The 19781-nt window shown below is 38.4% G+C and overlaps 1 protein-coding gene across 2 annotated transcripts in view; it reads right to left on the bottom strand.

Moving 5' to 3' along the window:
* Window positions 1-2893: 2893 nt before the first annotated feature.
* The window catches only part of sim1a (SIM bHLH transcription factor 1a), a 39564-nt gene continuing 22676 nt past the window's right edge, over window positions 2894-19781 (bottom strand). For both annotated transcript variants that reach the window (XM_014023634.1, XM_014023635.1), the window contains 5 exons: window positions 19616-19722; window positions 18497-18644; window positions 10896-11055; window positions 9646-10042; window positions 2894-7224 (listed from right to left, as the gene is read on the bottom strand). In XM_014023634.1, the coding sequence (XP_013879088.1) occupies window positions 6521-7224; window positions 9646-10042; window positions 10896-11055; window positions 18497-18644; window positions 19616-19722 (1516 nt within the window). In that variant the 3' untranslated portion in view covers window positions 2894-6520. The remainder of the gene's footprint in view (window positions 7225-9645; window positions 10043-10895; window positions 11056-18496; window positions 18645-19615; window positions 19723-19781) is intronic.

The raw sequence follows: 19781 nt of genomic DNA, 5'->3' as shown, positions 1-19781 counted from the left end.
TGGTGGGTTGGGAGTTGGGTTTAGGACCAAGGTGTGGATTGAGTTTAGGTTAGTTTTAGGGTCAGGTAGGTACCTGTGAGGGAAGTCGTGTATGTTTTTACACAAACACAAGTAGAATAATTAATTTAAATATTTTGTGGTATTTTTACACAGGTGTAGTTTTACATACCAAATGCATTTCAGCTGTTACCTTTCATATCAGATTTGCAGGCAAAGATCATCTTATGTTGGGAAAATGCAGTTTTATTCGTTTTGATTTCACCTTGAAAATGATACAATCCCATGCTAGATGTCATATTCAGTGAGCTACCACACTAGGTTTTCTACCTACCTTTCATCTAGATGCACAGCCCGTGATTATTTTTCGACCATTTTATTAAAATCCATCCAGTGACACATGAGATACTATGCTAACGACAAACAGGATTGACTCCAACAATTAATGCTAATGTTTTGAGCAAAACTCTTGCTCGATGAGCACTTAGAGTACGTGATGTAGATTACTGTCAGCTACAACCTCACCAAAACACAACATAGTATTTGTCAAACTGCCATTTTCCTGCCTTCTAAGGTGAGTTGGCTGTTGTGATCATATTAAATTGACTGGCTCTTAAAGTTAATTAAATGTAAATGTATATCCAATAACTATTTCCTGAAAATGTTTTACAGTCTGTCCAGTGGTTTGAGATATTTTGCTAATAGACAAAGAAAACGGACAAGTTTTTCTACAGTATTTTGGGCTGAGATTATATTATTTTGCAAATGGAAAAAGTAGTATCATTTGTTCTTTTCAAATGTTTTTTTTTACTTTGTCTTTGTTGAAATGAAACTCATAATTCTCATGTGTACCTGTAGACTCTCTATATTTGTTCTGTATCTTCCGAGGTTTTGCACTTTGTTCAGCACGGCAGTGTTTGTGTTGTTCAACATCAGGCTCCACAGTGTTGATTTCATTGACATTTTCTGACATTTAAGCATATGGCCACACATCTCAAACAGGACTGGAATAGCTGGATGGAATGAGATTCCAGATAATCCTAAACACTAACAGTGAAGTCTGTTGTCTGCTTTTCAGGGATCAATAGACGAGACACACTGCTCTTTCCCCGGCTGAGATCCAGGTAGGTGCAGACACAAAGAAGGTTCAAAGTCTGACAGAACGGTCAGCCGACAATTGAGCTCAACGTCTCGCTGCACAATCCCATGGTGTGTTTAAACAATAAAACTTTGTGTAAAACAAAACACAGACATCTGAATATAATTCATTTAACCATTTACAGGATCCAGTTGAAACTGTACCATTTAAATAAACAATTTTAAATATGAGGGCAGCAATACATCTAAAAAATGTCTGGAAAAATAAGTGTCACAAATAAGAAAAAGCTGGACGAGCATTTTATAATTACTTAGGTTAAATTCGTAAGTAAGAGGACTAGATTTAAAAAAAGATTGTTTTGCAGTGGCTGAATATCTCAGAAGTTCAACAGCCTGTGAAAAACTGCATCTAAATTTAGAGGAACAATTTCAGAATAATTCCTAACATCCGCTACAGTTATATTATTTTGAAAAAGGCTTAAAATTTAAGAAATCTTTGTGCAAAAACAAATAAGGTGGGTTGCCCTTTTTTGGTTCAGCTCCTCTCCTATTGGTCAACAGACAGGAAGTAGCAGGATCCATGTACAGATGGATTATGCATACCTGCTCTGCCTCCGTTTAGCATCTATGAGAACAGTTCATTTCTGTGAACTATGTCATTAGATTCAGTTCGTTGAAATGATTTGTGAATTTTAATTTCCATGTCTTGTTTTTACTTTTTTCTGTTTTGCATGCACCATCAGTCTGCATTAACCAACGGGAGAGGAGCTGACCCAAGAAGGACCGCCAGCCTTATTTGCATAATGAGGCGGCAGTGCATAAGGAAAAATAAAAACAGGAGACAGAAAATTGCCAAAACAACACATGGAAGAGAAAAAAATTAAAGAAAATGTATTTAAAAATGCATCTTCAAGCAAAAGGAAAAACAAAAAAATGTATATTTTTAAAAACAATAACATTTAAATTATTTGCTACTGGAAAAATAAATATGAAGGTTGATTAATTTCTAAAATATGAGGTAAAGTTCTCCTTTTTAGTTTAATTGGTGCATTTTTAGTGGATTTATTTATTTACTGGTCCATTTATATGTTTCTGCTTTTAATGCTAATTATGTCCGATTCTGTCATTTTTATATTCTACTGACCAACTGGATGTAAAATAATATCTGCATATCCTTCACCCAGTATTAATAAATCTAATAATCATCTGGTAATTATCGTATATTGTGCATATATTCATGAAGACAGACACACTGAATGGTTCCCGCTGCTGTATTGCATCTGACAGACGCAGACCTCGCTGTGTACAGTTCATAAAGCAGCTTTGTGTGCTCTATCAAGTTTGAGTACGGTTTTATACAAACTAATTGTTGATAAATCGACCCCTTGGTTTCGTGTGATGATAAACAGGTTCATTTAAAAAAAATGCTTCACATAGGACCAAAAATTTATTCAGTTAAAATCAGATAAATGATGTTTGTGTGTTAGACTCTTTGATGAAGATGTTTTGTTGACAGCAGCTTGTTGTTACAATGTTCCTCAAGCTGTTTCAGCCATTAAGGATCAACAAAACTGACAGGAAAGCTCTATCCATCCATCTTTTACCTGCTTCTTCCTTTGAAGATCACGGGTGCCCATGAACAGCAGTCACTGAATGAGGAGTGGGGTACACAATCTAGAATTATCAATGAACCTAACAGTCGTGTTTTTGGTCTCAAAGATTTTGAGAATGCATTTGAAATTTTACAAAATTAAATCACATTGAAGGTTTTTAGGAAATGAGTCATGAACTGAGAAAATAGATGGCAGTGGAAACACAAGATATCCCTGCAAAAAGATTTTATTTTGTTCTCTTTTAGAATCTGTCAAAAACACAAACAAATCAACTCGTTTTTTTTAGACAATTATTTCAAACTCATTTCTCAAACTCATACAGAAACATTTATTCAATAAATACAGTATTTGCCCATGTGCTTTGACATGTGATGGGGATTTCTTTTTGGAGCACATTTACAACACACCATAAATAACTTTAAGAACGGATGCACATTTCAGGCTTTGACAAACCAAATACAAAATCAAAAACTTGTATAAATAATGGTTCAACCAGGAACATAGATGACAAAGTGAAGGAAGGAGCAACAAATGAGACCCATGTTTTAAACATTTATTAACAGTTTCAAGCTTTGTTATTAGTGAGTGACGCTTTTTTAAAGGTGGTACCTCACTGGGCAAAGACTGCTGGAAACTTAAAACTGTAAGAAAATAGATGAATTTTCAGCTGCAGTCTGAACTGACCAAAGAGCCATGTGGTGACCAAATCCCAATGATCAGGTCTGTTTTTCCTGTGCATGGCTCTCAGAGCTGTAGTCTGTCATTCACAATTTTTTATTGTTCACAAAAAGATTGTGTTTTCCACTTCCACCCACATTGTCACTTTGTACCAAATAATTGATTTGTTTCAACATTTGATATGTTTACTGTGTTCTGAATAAAATTTGATATTTGCCAACCATTCTGTTTTTATTTACATTTTACACATCCTGACAGGTTGTAGGTAAAAAAAAGTTTTGTTAATTACGAGGAAGATTGCAAAATCGAATTACTTACATTTTACCCTCATGTCAACAAATGACACGAGGCTGACATCTGTCCACACTTGATGGTGCCTCAACACAGCTGAGTTCTGCACCACACCTCTTTTGATTCATGCTTGAAAGCTCACATCTATGCGGAAAGTTGTTGGTGATTTATGAACGGTCAGAAGCAGCTTAAAGACTGCCTGTCTTTGCAGCCATTTTGCAGAACTCATTTTTCAAAAGTGCCAAGTGACTAATAGCAGGGGCTGCCAGTTCATATGAGGCACAACCTACTATTAAAAAATAAAATCCTTTGCCCCACAAAGAAGTTCCTCCTAATAAACTGAAAGATTTCCTGTCTTGTGTTCTGCTGGGAGTGGATGTGGGAGCGGGAGGCTTTTGTTTCTCTGATTTAATAAGACCAGACTGTTTTCATGAGACACAACCTCAACCCTCAGGAGGAGGAAAAAATGTGTTTTGATTGTCACCTGAGGATTTACTGGAGGTAGGCAGGTTTGGACCATTTTTTAGAAATAATCTTTCATTGAAAGAATTGGTTTCATATGTTTTATGTTCACAATTCAAGCAACAAAACTGTGAGCCTTCACAGCTTACACAAAGAAACTGAGAACCCAGTGAATGCTTCAAGACATTTGGGGGGAGTCCACGATGACAGCTGTCCACCAACAGGTCACAGTCAGCGAGGTACTACTTTTAGCTGCCTGCCCTGATAGATAAGTTGCAAATAATCATAATGATTCATCTTTTTACAAACACTCCTGATTACTGCTAACATTTGGATTTAAAACATATTTTGTATTTGCTGCCATGTTTCCTCTCATCTTATTGTTGAAAATAATTGATCACACAAATGTTTTCTCTTTAAATCTCCCCATTCGTTCCTTCAGGGTGAGCAGATGTACTTTTTTATTAATTACCAAGACAGTGGTGGGTGTCTCACAAAAAGTGATGAAATGTGAAGAATGAATTTGCATATTAGTCTGTGAGGTAGGGTTGAGTGGTATCAGTGTCTTCCTCAGATTATACCAAAGTATATTATCATCTGCCTGCAGTGGCTAGTTTGTCTTTTTACTGTACACATATTAGGGCATTTTAAACATTTGTTGTTGTATATGTTAACTAAATTTGATCAGATGAAAAATACAACAAAAATATTGTTTTTGATGCTACTATTACTTCACGTAATTAAAAATACAAAACAAATAATGGCTTGAACAGAATGTCAGAAGGTTACAAGACAAGAACAGATCATTTCTAAATGTTATTTTTAAAAGGTTTCAGTTATTTGAATGTAATGCTACAGAATCCACTTCTGCAGGTGATTTTTACCCCCCTCGTCTGAAAGGCTGAAGTGCTTTTGGTCAAGACTGTGTTTTTCCATTAGGAAAATATCTCAAGAACTATTAGAAGGATTTTAATAAAACTTGCAAAAGGTAAACATTTGATGTACATTTACAACTTTTGGAGTTATCCCAATTCAAGCCACCACTGGTCAGAACGGAGAAATTCTGGAGGCTCGTTCTCGAATGTGATTTTCCATCTAGTCACAGTCGCAGTAAGACACTACTTTACTAACAAATTTTGAATGACATTTGTGAAGGAGTCTCCAAAATGTCTGATAACACTTGTGGGGGTTCTCAGTTTCCATGTTGCAAGAAGTATGCTCAAAAGATATACAAGTACAAATGTTTTCTGAAAATATTGGAACCCTTTTGAACTTAGTTACTGTAATTTCAGAGCTGTAAATTTTTATGAAATGACACATGTGTATTTTGTTTTTTATTATATGAAAACTAACTTGACCTTGTGCATTGATTACATTTTCAAAATAAAACATGCATCAAATTGTTTGTGAAAATATGTCAATTTGGTACTTTTATTTATTATTTCAAATGTTCCTAACGACTAAAGCCTCAGCTGAGAATCTAAGAAATGCGCAAAGGAAAGGAGGTGGAGATGATGTCAACACAAATACATATCAGTTCTGTTAGAAATTGTACCTCATCATGGCTTGATCTTGATGAAAACCTGAATGTAAAAATGTCCTGATAAATCTCAGTAATCCAGGTGGAAAAAAATCAAAAAGAAAAATAAGTAAGTCCTCTGGACGGGTTCTTCTTTAATCAAATGTTTCATCTCTGGGAGGAGACTGAATGTAAAAAATGTCATTGAAAATAAAAAGCTAGCACAAAACAAGCTTTTGATGTACTTATGCCCTGCATCAAGCCTCTCTGTCAGCTGTGCACAAAAGAACAGCTTAATTTTGTCTGGTTGTTTGGTTGCAGACTGGTAATTTTCATACAGGCTAGGCTGGTGGTTTTCAAACCTTTCAGGTTCTGACTCACAAAATAACAGCATGAAAGACTTGCAACCCCAGTTATTGCTGGTTGAAGTGGATAAACGTAGCTAAAAATCCAAAAACACAAGGATTACAACAACAGCCCAAACAGTTTAAGCAACATTTTTTTCCATTTATGACTGCTGTTTTTAAAATAATATAATAGTGACAGAACGTGCACAATAAAATTAAAAATTCCTGGAGAATTTTCATCAAAATGTTACTGGGAGTTTGTGAGACTGACAAACGACGTGTGCAATTGTTCTACATATAAATTCAGTAAGACTGCACTGTAAGCTCTGTGCATTGCTTTGCAACTCTTTTTTTGTGACCCCAACAGTTGCAGCCCAGTGAGGTACCGGATAAATTAAATATTGATCAGAATTTTCCAGAATGACAAAAAAATCCAGCCACCTAGATGCATACTGAAAATGGTTTACTTTGTGTTAGCCAGCCAGCAGGATTCCAAATAGTTAGTCAAACAGGTGTTAGCTACTGTTGGTTATGATCACTGAGGGGACTTTGTGGTTCTGATCAGCTGGTACACGAAAGTGATCATAGTGAGTGTGGCCAGAGTTGGTAGAGGTGCAGTAACCACGGAGGTTCTCTGGGTCATAAAGGTGCTCCAGAGTGTAGCCTGTTAGGGAGTATGCTGAATGTTTGTCCAAGTAGGGCCTTGGAAGGCTGTGGGAGGGGTAGAGGGCAGGGGCCGGAGTGGGGGAAGCTGAACATGCACCTGGCCGACCAAAGTGGGGGTGAAACTGCAAAGAAAGGGCTGTCAAGTCTGTCTGGAGGTAATCTTTGGGCTTATGGAGATGCTCAGACTCAGGACTGCTGAGCCTTGATAGGGGTGCAGGGCTGGAGGTGGGGCTTATTACCTGATTAAAACCTCGACACACCACAGTCTGTAATGGAAGGGGCACCTGAGAACACTCTGGAGTGAAGCATGGCGTTGAACCCTTGGGGAGCACATTGACCAGTCCTACTGGGATATTCTCAGGACCCTTACGCGACTGCAGACGTCTTTCCTCATTCTTGATCATCTGTTGTGTGGCTCGAATCAATGTCTCAATTTTACTGGGTTCCTCTGGGCTGCAGGGATAGCGGTCTGCTGGGTACCGATCTCCTGAGTCACTGGCCGATCCTCCATCTGGCGAGCTGACTATGCTGTCCTCATCCCAGTGGCCTCGACCTGCATGATGATAAACAGTAAAAACACTGAGAACATCAACTGGACCCAGTCTTACAGACAGACAATCCTGTTTCATAAAACAGCTCTGCCGTCTGGATGTTTATTAACACATAAGGACCAGTGTCACCATGGGTCATTGGGTTTTATCATGGAAGTAGAAGTGGGTCTGGGTTCTAACAGTTTGTTCCTGTCTGAGAAATTGTCTGTCTGTTAGCAAAGGATTTAATGAAGCTTTGAACAATTTTTTTTGAAATGGTCGGTGGTAATTTGATAATGCTTTATCAAACCCTCATCGAACCCCAAAGCACTTTACACTATAGTCATTCACCCATTCGCACAATGATGATGGTAAGCTACATTGTAGTCACCGGGCCCGCTGACCAGGCAAGGCGGGTAAAGTGTTTTGCACAAGGATTCAACAACTGAGACGGCTGGAATGTAGGATCAAAACGGCAACCCTCCTGTTACAGGACAACTCCCCTAACCACTCTGCCACAGCCGCCATAGTCAATTGGTCAACTACAGTCAAGATAGCTGCCACAGCTAATTTAGCTTGGACTTCACAAACTCTGATTTGAACCTGAGTGGTGTTCTGTTGTTGGACCTTTGTGGTAGTCACGGTTTTTCCATCACAAACATCATGTTCAAACAGAAGGGTATCCGTAAATCCTTAGTTATAAAGGGCGGCTGTGGTTGAGTAGTAATGTGAAAGTTGGCAGTTCAGTTCCACCGTTATGGTCACATGTCAAAGTGTCCCTGGGCAAAACACGGAACCCCCACTGCCTTTGATATGTGTCCCATCAGTGTATGAGTGTGATTTAAAGCACTTTTTAGTCTCTATAGATTGATTTGCCTTTATTAGTTTTGCATAGAGACAGATTAGAATGTTGAATGACTGAATGTGTGTGGGTGGGTAAATAAGGACACAGAGTGTAGTGTGAAGAGCTTTGGGTTGATAGAAAGGTGCAATATAAGTACAGTCCATTTACCATTTACTATAAGTGCACGTGACACCATAACACCCTAGGTTGTAGATCGATGATTGACTTTGTAGTCGTCTCATCTAATCTTTGACCGTATGTTTTGGACACTTGAGTGAAGAGAGGAGCTGACCTCTCAACCAATCACCACCCGATTATGAGTTGGAGATGGAGGGGGAAGATGACGGACAGACCCAGTAGACCCAAATGAGAAGTGAGGGTTTGCTGAGAACGCCTGTCAGAAGAACCCATCTTCAACTCACACCTCTAGGAGACAGGGGACATTAAGTCTGAGTGGGCCATGTTCCGTGCCACAATTGTCGAGATGGCTGTCTTGAACTATGGAGGCAAGGTTGTTTTGTCCTGACTGTGGAACATTAAAGCAGCTCTTTACCCTCACTAAGGTCCTTGAAGGGTCATGGAAGTTTGTCCATCCAGTCTACATGTGTTTTGTGGATTTGGAGAAAGCATTTGACCATTTTCCTCAAGGTACACTGGGGGGGGGGGGGGGTGCTCTGCGAGTATTGTGGGCTTGTTACAATACATGTCAGACCCCTTCAGGGTGGGATTTAGACTCTGCCAAGGCTGTTTGTTGTCACTGGTTCCCAACTTGTATAGAAACAATTGTTGGTGAATCCAGGGGAGTAGTGTCAGCAGGGAGTCAGGCTCGATGGCCTCAGGATTTCATCTCTATTTGCTGATGATGTGGTCCTGTTGGTTCATCATGCCGTGATCTTCAGCTCTCGCTAAAGAGGTTTGCAGCCAAGTGTGAAGCAGCACCTTCAAATCTGAGTCCATGGTCCTCAGTTGGAAAAGGGTGGATTGCTCTTTCCGGGTTGGGGGTGAGGTTCTGCCTCAAGTGAAGAAATTCAAGTATCTTGGGGTTTTGAACACAAGGGAGAGAAGAATGGAGTGTGGTTGACAGACAGATCAGTGTGGCTTCCGCAGTATTGCAGACTCTGTACTGGTCTGTTGTGCTGATGAGAGAGCTGAGCTAGATGGCAAAGCTATATGTTTACCGATCAGTCTACGTTCCTACCATCACCTTTGGGTAGTGACTGCAAGAACAAGATGGCATATACAGGCAGTCAAAATGGGTTTTCTCTGCATGGTAACTGGGCTCTGACTTGGAGATGGGGTGAGAATTTCAGTTATCTGAGAGAGACTCCTCCAAATCCAGAGAAACCAGTTCAGGTTATTCCAGCTTCTGGTAAGTATGCCCCCTGAACACCTCCCTATGGGAGGTGCTTCAAAATGTCTAACTGGAAGGAGCTACCAGGCAAAACCCAGGACACGTTGGAGAGACTTTCTCTCACCTGGCCTGGGAGCGCCTTGGAATCCTTCCAGAAGAACTGCTCAAGCTGCTGCCCCCATGAGTTTACTTAAAGTTTGGAAAAATCAAGAGAAAAATATGTGCAGGAGATGTAGTGAGGGTTCTCACCGTGGTAGCTATGAGTAGATGCAATGTGTGAAACGCTGCCATCATAATCTTCACTGTCCTCCAGGCAGCTTTTGGTCAGTGGTAAGAGGGACCGGGCGGCACCCAACCAAGTGCCCCTGCTGGGTGGAGGCGCACCAAGGAAGTATCTGCCTGCATCACATCGAACCCGGTCACAGCTCTGACCCTGACCGTGAATGTGGTTGTCACTGTTGGTATGATGCTGCTTGTCGGCCAGGCTGTAGCAGAGACCACGAGGATCAGGGAACTGCCTGTAGCTGTAGGAGACATCCAGGACATCACTGTGCTCCAACTGAGGAGAGGCAGAGTCAGTGAGTGGGCTGCTGCCCCAAGGGCTGTCCTGGTCAGATTCTGATCGTTCTGTGTGGAAGCTAGAATACTGCAATAGGGAGGAAGGAGAGAACAAACAACATTAACAACACAAGAGAAGCAGACTAAATTTCAAAACAATGGTGTTTTTGGAAATTGTTATTAACAAACAAAAATAATCAAAGTAAAACAAAAGATGTTCATGATGATACAGTTGAAGTTTCAGTAGCATCAGCATAAGGACAGAATATATTATGCTCCACATATCCATTTGCAAAATAACATGACTGTTGTTTGGTTCAGAAAACAGCAACAAACTAAACAAACAGTGTCATGCAAACATTTAATATTAGCTTGTGTTTTTTTCACACCAGTCATTTTTGAGGGAGGCTTTTTTATAAACCTGAAAAACAAAATATAACAGGCCCTTGTTTGGCTAGCCAGAACCTAACCTGGACAACGATTTTGCCCTTTTGTGCTCTATGTCTGATGTCACAGCTGATAAAGTGTTAACTATTGATAACTATTTGGCAGAACATAACTTCAAAAATGACCAGACTACCCCTTTAACAATGCAACTTCAGAATCACCACTGTAGTACTGAACTGTCTGGCTTTACTTTACCCAAAGCCTGGGCCCTTTCAGTTCAGATGGCAAAAAAGTTTAGGTTAGGTTTAAGGTGAGGGTCCGAGTTAGGCTAAAAGTAATTATTGAAAAATGAATGGAAGTCAATGGAAAGACGTGTGTATTTATTTTTTTGCTTTCCAGAAGGAAAACATTCATTAGTGCAAAAAGATCATTTAAATTAAATAAATGAAATACATGCTGTGTATTTGTCTTCATAATCAGACTTCAGCTTCCTAAATATACAGCAGGACTGGATTAAGCAGGCTTTGTGTAGTCTGATTTGATTTCAGCCTTACTTGTGTGTAAGGTGAGAGTCTAGCTTTGGTTTTGGGTCGAGCCAGTCTACTCTTGAGGGTTTTGCAGGAGTCTGGAAGGCTGCTGCCACTACTGTAGGAGAAAGAGGCCTTGGATGTGGCCTGGTCCAGAGATAGCTGGAGGCCCTTGTACTCTGTTTCCCTGAAAACACAAGAAAACAAATTAGCCTGTGACTAGAAACCCTTCATACAACACTATGGTTGCTTTGTTTTTATCAAGTAACATTGTTTACTGTGCTGTCCTTGATTAAATAAACTTGAATCACTGAATGAAACACAAGAATAAATGTTTGGATTTATGGCAAGATCCCAGTGCGACTAAAAGTATTCTTAAAAGACACAAGCAGTTTATGTGTAACTGTGTGTTTATTAACACCAGCTGCCAAAAGGTGAATGTGGGCAATAATGTTGTGTGTGTGTGTGTGTGTGTGTGTGTGTGNGTGTGTGTGTGTGTGTGTGTGTGTGTGTGTGTGTGTGTGTGTGTTTGTTACCAACACATCTCATGAACCATGTGACTAATTTTACAGGATCTTTTTAGTATAGATCTGTTTAGTATAATTGCAATGGTGAGTCATCCCTACACATACTCGAAATGCCAAACACTGCAATATCTTTGCTCAAAACTTTAGAGTTAACAGCTGGAGTCAACCATGCTGAACTTAAAAAAAAAACTGCACAAAATCCTGGTTTAAAACTATAAAGATAAATACTGGGAGTCTACGCTGTCAGTCACTTAATACAATATTTCATGTTCCACTTCAGAAATTAATTATTGGATGTGCATTTAAACTGATTCATTTTTTGTGTCAATCCTATTTAAGATGTGGGCCATTAACATTAACCAACACAAAAAAAGCTTTTTGACAGATTTCGAGCTAAAATTTGAAGTGGGAGTGAATGAGAGTCATTCTCAGCACATTTTCTGAACACTGACAGCTCGCATTATTGCATGAGATTGAAAATAATGCTATTCTCCAGGTTTGATGAAAATGGCTACAACTATATTCTCATCACAAGATGAGGCAGCTGCCTTTACCTTTTTAAAGGTGAAGAAACCCATTAACATCTGTTTGGTAGTTATGGCCTGATCATGACAGGGCTGAGAGGACATCATGAGGTGTGTGTGCATGTTTCTGCTAAAACATTGGAACCATTTTCCATAAAAACACAGCCTTGTGGGGACCTAATGCTCCCTGTGGGGACCAGGTACAGATGCTGATTTTGGGTATGGGGTTAGGCTTAGGGTAAAGGGTCAGGTTTAGGCTATAGAAATGATTGAATGAATGGATGACGTCAATGCAAGGTTCCCACAAGGAGAGAAAAAACAACTTGTGTGTGTGGGATTGCTGAGAGTGTCTGAAATGTGCCAAGAGGGCTGCAACGGCTGTTGGGATGCTTGTTTTACCAGAAGGATTGCAACAAGGCCCTCAACAAACACTCGACAGAAGAAAAGCTATCCTGTCAAACACACAGGGAGATTAAAGGCTGTGTCTGCCTAAATCAGGCCCACAGGAAACGCTTGAACGTCTCACTACAGGGAAATGGGAATTGATTTCTCGCTTAAGTGTTCTCACCATGGAAGATAAATCTAGTTTGAGGCAACAAAAAATCTGGACAGGATTTACTGAGACAAACAGTGAGAGTCATTCTGCATGTGCATAGCATCTCTGTATCAAACTTTCTACACACAAACATTAATTCAGACCTGTTATATAAGACTATATGATAATTTTTATTTAGAAAATAACAACACTTACTTACTAACTAATTGTGGAAAACGTTGAGATGTGTTAAATGTAAATTCTCACAGAGTACAATGATTAGCAAATCTCAGAAACTAATATCTATAATGGAACACAGCAAACATCTAATGTTTTAAATTAAGAAACTGTACCATTTCTAGGAAAAAACAAGACAGTTAAAGTTTTTATGGCAGCAACTGTTCCAAAAAAGGTGTGCTATTTACCACTGTGAGACATCTCTTCTTTTAACAACAATTTGTAGAGGTCTAGAAAAGTTTATTTCAATTCAATTTCAATTCAGTTTATTTATATAGTGCCAAGTCACAAGTGTCGTCTCAGGGCACTGCACACAAAAAACAATAAAGCCAGCAAATTGTGCTGAATCATCATTTCGTCTCCCATCTTGAGCAGCACAGTATTAAGTAAAGTAAGTAAGTAAAATTTATTTTTACATCACTTTTTACAGATAAAAATCACAAAGCATGCAATATTGAAATAATTAAAAACAATCAAATGAAAAATAGATGTAAAAAAATGTAAGAACAGACCAAAAAATAAAAATAAAACATGAACATTCTGAATCTGCCTCTGACCAGATGCTCCGGTGCATCATTTTACTTTTGGAACAAAGAGACTTTTTTTTCCCACTCTTGGAGGAGGTAGACACTTTTTCCTTCTCTCCTACACTTCTTTATCTTTCCCTGCTTTGCTGCTTGGAGCCTTCTCTACATTTTCATACAAAACTGAAAATTATGGATTTGTTTTTATGGATTTGGTTAGCTGGTCTTTTAATAAATTTTTGGAACATTTTTTTTTTCCATGGGAGGACATGTCAAAGGTGGGACCTCTGTTCTGCTCTGTTCTGGATATATATTTGGATTCCGATCACTGGATTCTACAGATTGGCTTGGTGGTCTCCTGGTGTTCCACAAAACAGCGTTGGCGGCTATTCAGGCCATTTCCTGGCTGCCTGACCAATATGAAGGATTGCCGTTCTTTCAGCACTCAGACTTTTGCCTTGTGCGAGCTGCACTCGGTCTGAAAGTGGTTCTGCTGAGGGTCGTGGGCCGGCTGTGGTTCCTGGACTTTGCTGGCCAGATGAAGTTGATCTTGGAGAAAGTGAGAGCTCGGCTCGGTGGAATTGTCCACACTATTTGTCTGATTGGATTCGCCACTTTGAGAGGTACCAGTGGACATTGAGGCTGATGGAAAATTATTATTGTCTGCCTGACCGAAAACATTTTTTCTGTTCCCAAAACAACTGATTACAGATTCGTGATTTGTCATGTTCAGACTGTCATAAGAAAATCAGATATGGGTCACATTTCCCTGCAGAGAGAATGTATCCTGGAACTTGAATGGGTTTTCAGTTTAAAGCTACACAGAAGAGAAACATATTTTAAACAGTTCTTTAAAAATGTTCTTCTTGAAATTATGTAATTTATTTACTTCAATTACAGATCACTAAAATAAGTAAAATAAGTGTGATCTTTTAAAACAATTCATGGTTCAAAACATTTATTTGCTGCAGTAAATTTGTTGTAACATACAACAACGAGGAGGGATGTTTTGGAAACATTTATTTTTATTTAATTTATTTGACAGCAGATCAGAAGCCAAATCAATCTCTGATTTTGTGTCTGCCCATTCCATTTGTCTGCACAATTCATACTTGTGTCATACTGAAAGTCTTAGATTTGGTATTCTACTTGGTTCCATGAGATTAAAGTGTGTGTGCTTGAGGCAAAAAAAGTGAAGAGAACGAAAAAGAGAATGAAGTATTAATGTCTACACAGCTTTCGACTTGTTTCAGACAGCTGATTAATAAATCACAGAGGAGCTGTGATAGCGACTGTAAGTCTACAGACCTGCAGCACAAAGAAACAGAGGTTATCAGAGCTGAACACACACAGAGGGAGTTCACACACAGGTGAAGTGTCTTCAATGTGTCTGATATCTACGGCTGAATAAACTGCAGCTACTCCACAAATGAACTCAACTGCTGAGATAAGTCTGTGAACACCCACTGACTGCATGTCTTTGGTCCCAAGAAAAAAGGAAGGAAACAAAGAGAGCTAGAAAGGAAAAACAAGGAAAAGTAGAGAACGAATACAAATGAAAAATAAAGTAAGGAAAACAAAATGAAAGAGTGAAAAAATACAAAAAAAATCTTAATTACAGTCAAGCAAAAGAGAAAATTTGAATGAAAAAAGGAGAATGAATTTTTTGAACAAAAAGAATGAAATAAAGAACAAAACAATAAAGGAAATAGAATGAGAATGAATGAGATAAAGAATTAGAAAAAAAACAAGAGAAAGCAAAAAAATCCAAAATAGAGTATGGAAAGTGAGAAAGAAAGAAAAACAAACAATATGACAAAAGAACAAGGTAACAATAACGTTTTTAAAGTAGGACAAAGAAAAAAATTAAATGAAGCAGAGAATAAAATAAGTAACAAGATTAAGGTGAAGGTGCATTGGGATAAAATTCAGTAAATTAACATTTTAAACTTAACAAGGGTCATAAAGTGTGTAAAAGTTTTTAATGCATAACATTTTACAAAATGTATAATCCCACATATGAAAAGAAATGTTTCCTTCAGCTTGTTTAAATCTAAAATTCTTTCAAAAGAATAAAGTATGGAAAAACAACAGCCATTTTATAATCAATTTCTAATTTTCCATTCTGTCTTGCAGAAGACTAACTGTAAACTAAATACTTATTCAGATCTAAGACTAAGCAGGAACACTGTAGTTTGTTCAGTTAGAGCAGAGATTTAACAGAACAGAGAACAGGAGGGATATGAGGAACAGTTACAGCAAGCAGAGCCCATTAATGCTCAATAAATTTACAATCTACCAAATAAAAGGCTCGAACACAAAGCACTTTTCGATTTGATAGGAAGTTGAGAAAATGTGCCAAGTTTTTCTCTAAAACCAGTCAGACTTGCTGAGAATGAAGGGTTTAAGGTTCTATTATTTCATGTGGTCTCCTATACATCTGTAGAACATGAACAACAGGGGTAATAAAAGGAGTACATTTTATTCTACTCACATAAAAAAAACATGTCTCACGCAAACGTAATTTCTGTAGAAATTATAGACTAATTTTACTACTGGATTTTGAAATCAAAATACTACAGGCCACCCTAAGGAGCAAGACGAAGGTCAAACAAATGTGGTCACAGATAAGCTTTCAGGTCCCTAACACACCAACAAACACTGCCACCAACTGAGCCAACACATGAGCAAACTCTGTGACAAAAAGCCACATTCTGACACATGGAGAAACAAGAGAACAGCACTGCAGATAGTACAGGAATGTTTGCAGCCTGGAAAAGGAAACAGAAATCACATCTTCTTTGTTTGCAACTTACTTGAGCTTTCAACAATAATAATGAATGAAAACCCTGAAGTGATTTTACAAACTTTAAATTGTCAGATTTTGTGAACTTAGGTGGGTCATGTTTTTAATTAACCTGCAATAATTGCTTCACAGCAAGTGTTTACATAAATCTGTAGCACCAACACTCATTATCTTCTCAAAGCATCGAATGACAGCAGCCCTGAAGCTGCTAAACCTGTCTGAGATTTGACACCAAACCACCTCTGACTTAAAAAACACCTACTGCTAATCCTTCAGTTCACTTAAAGATGCCACCTCATGTCTACTAGAAGACAATCTTCTGTTTCCCAAATTAGCACCATCGAAAACAGTAACCTCATCAGTTGTTGGTTTGTTCCAACAATGTTTTTACAGCTTTTTGACAATCCCTGTGCTAGAGACGGAGATAATTAGGCTTTGGATAAAAATGTTAGATGCTTTTGCAAGTCACTTATCACCGTCACAAAAAAAAAAAAAAAAAACATTACTGTTTTCTTTAGCACATACTGTAGACATACTAGGACTTCAGACTGGACAACAACCTTGCTTTGCTCTCCACAGCCTTCATGACTCGTGAGACTGTGGCTGGATTATGGCAAACTTGAAAGACCTCCCTCACTGTGAAGACAATCATGAGTCTGATATGATCCTAGTCTTCACCAGATAGGATTTCCACCCCCCATGTTCTATAAATCAGCAGCTCATTGTCATGGCGAGACTACCATATATGCGCAAGATCGCACCCCACTCCAGCTCCAGCATCAGGCTACGGAAATACAGCAAAAAAAGATGAAGCCATTTTTGTCTGCTTTTGTCCACCGTAGCAGGTGTGTATGGAGGTAATTTAGTGTTTTTATTATTCAACCAAATATAAAAGCAGTTTCAACAAAAAATAAATAAATAAATAAATAAAAAATTCAACCAAACAAAAAAGCAATTTCAATCAAAAAGAATTTCAAACTAAATGTTTTTTGCGAAACAGAAACTTTTTTTTCGCATGTCAGAAATCTTTGGTTGAATCTCAAACTTTTGGTTGATGCTCTAAGATTATGGTTGAACTCAAAAAGGTTTTGAACTCAGAGGACATGAACATTTAGGGTGGGGCCTAATGAGGAACTACTGTAAGACCTGTCCCTATTGGTTAGTGTGGACTGAAGCAATTTCCCCTTGCACCTGTTTCGAATGTCGTCACTACATTAAAGGTCCAATATTATGTGTTTCTCAGGCATTTATTTAAATATTATACCATAATAAAGTATCTATGTCAACTTTAGTTGTTATTAAAATGCTGTTTTTATATTAAAATAGAAAATAAACTAATCTTCTCATCACTTCCTCTTCTAAACACCTTGAAATTGGCCTCTGTCTCTTTAAGAACCACCTTCCGCTTCTGCCCTGTCAATTTCAGGTGCGTGCGTGAGGGGTTGTTTTGCGTGTGCCCTATGATGCAGTTTACTTGGCATCTGAAAATACATTTCCTCAAAGGTATTTTGAATCTGAAAAGACCTTCACTGAGTGAGAAGTAGTGGATCTCAGCAGACAGCTTAAGTTTCACTTTCACTTTTGCTTTGTTACTGCCGAGAGCCTGCAGGAGTCATGGGTGGGGTGTGTGGGGTGGGGGGTGGGTAGGTGTGATCCGTGATGAGGAAGTTCGGCTTGAAGACACATCCCAGCGGCATTTCTGGTACCACAAGGCGTTTCTGGTCCCCACCTGTCATTTTGCTCCTCAGCAAACCCTAAAAACGCTGCAGGATTTCTCAAACATGCATGAATGAGTCAAAGCAAGGCTTTGGGCATGTTTTTTATGAGAGTATAACATTATAACATGATATAAAACTCAAAAAAGTTGATTTTACATGATATTTCCCCTTTAAATTGATGTCCTCAGAGGTTATCAGTACCATACATTGTGTGCAGACTGTCCCTCCTCTACCACCTAGTAAGTTTGAAGGCACTTATCAATTATTTGTATGCATAATACGTAATATGCACTCAGGTGCAGTGGGTTTGGCTCCTCCCCTAGGACGCGGAGCTCAAGCGGTCATCCTGGCCTACATGCTTCATGTCTGAGCAGACCCAGAAAACTCAACTATCTGTCAGGAACTGCTAGCAATGTCTGGGGTTACCACAGGCAACAACCCCGTTCTCCAACCCACAGATCAAGTGCTTTCTCGGATCAAAGTTGGACTGCAATCCTTAATTATTTTTTTGGATTGAAAGTGCTTTTTTGTTTGGTTGAAATTATAATTTTTGGTTGAAATTGTTATTTTTTTATTGAAAAACATTTTTTTTTCAATTGAACTTACTATTTTCAATTGAACTTACTTTTTTTAAATTGAAACTGCATTTTTGTTTGATTGAAAAATAAAAGCATTAAATTGCCTTCATAGGTGTGGTGATCAGAGTTTTCAAGTTAGCATGACGTTGTCTCCTACAGAAGCAGAGGCAGATACTCACGTGAGAACGTAGTTGACGCTGACGATGCAGTGAGGTCGTGAGGAGCGACTGTTGTGTACGATGGTTGCATAACTCTGAACCCAAACCCAGCCACCATGTTTAGCCAGAAAACGATAATATTTTGTGGTGACCTGGCCTTTCACCAGCACTACAAAAACACAAAACAGAAAATCAGACTAATGAAAAAAAAATAAAAGAATCTTAACAGGTATCAGGGTGATTATATTTTAGTAGATGGAATCAGTTTAAATGTAAAACAATGACCATTCTGAAAAACCTTTGATTGTTTTAACACGAGTACAGTTCCATGTAGTATCATGAAGATGTCATGCTCAGAGTATGTGTTGTGAATGACTCTCTGCTACCACATCAAGATTTAGCTCAACTATCTGTAAAACTGACTAAGTCATAGTTATTTTTGTTGGGTTGCAGACAGTTTTTGTGACTATTGTAGGTTAATTAGGGTGGCTATACTGAATTGGATTGACTACAAATGTTAGTTAGTGTTACATTGAACAGTTACTTTCTGAGAGTTTTATTGAAATCGGTCTAGTAGTTTAAAAGGTATTTTGCTAACAGCATTTTTAGCAAGAATACTTTTTTTTGCATAAACAGTTGTGTATCTAAATGTTGATTTGTAAAGTAGGGTTCCCTTGAAAAAAAGATTTGTGATCTCAATAAGATTTGCCTGGTTAAATAAACAATAATAAACAATAAAAATAAATTTTACAAATGTAAAAAACTATGATTATTTAATGTGCAACATCCAGCAAAAATTGGAACTTTGAAGTGCAGCACTCAGTCCATTTATGGTGCACACACAATAAAAACAAAAAGCTCCATCTGTTTGGAAGTACTTCAATATCTTTAAAGTTAAAGGGGAAAATGATCACAAAAGCCTACAAATTGTGTTTATGATTCCATTAAAAGTAGAAGATCTGCCTGTTGTTGCTGTCTCTTCTAATGATAGTATTTAGGCCACAACTGTTGGAGACCTTTTGGCAAACAGAAGTCTCCAAAATGTTTGAAAACATTTGGGTTCTCAGTCAGCTAAGGTCATTCAAAAATAATAGTAAGATACCTCTTCATAATTTCACCACTTCACTTCATGCAACTTACACAAATGATGTGCACACCGAAGATGGAAGGAGTCACAGCTGTGGACGTGGTGATAAAGAGTCTTCTCTATCAGATCCTGAGGCTCATAGCCAGTCAGCTCAGCAACCCTGATCAATGCACATGCAGAAATACACACACACACACACACACACACACACACACACAC

Source organism: Austrofundulus limnaeus, unplaced genomic scaffold (assembly GCF_001266775.1).
Source record: "Austrofundulus limnaeus strain Quisiro unplaced genomic scaffold, Austrofundulus_limnaeus-1.0 Scaffold383, whole genome shotgun sequence".
Classification (NCBI taxonomy): domain Eukaryota; kingdom Metazoa; phylum Chordata; class Actinopteri; order Cyprinodontiformes; family Rivulidae; genus Austrofundulus; species Austrofundulus limnaeus.
This window is presented reverse-complemented; position numbering and strand designations above follow the sequence as displayed.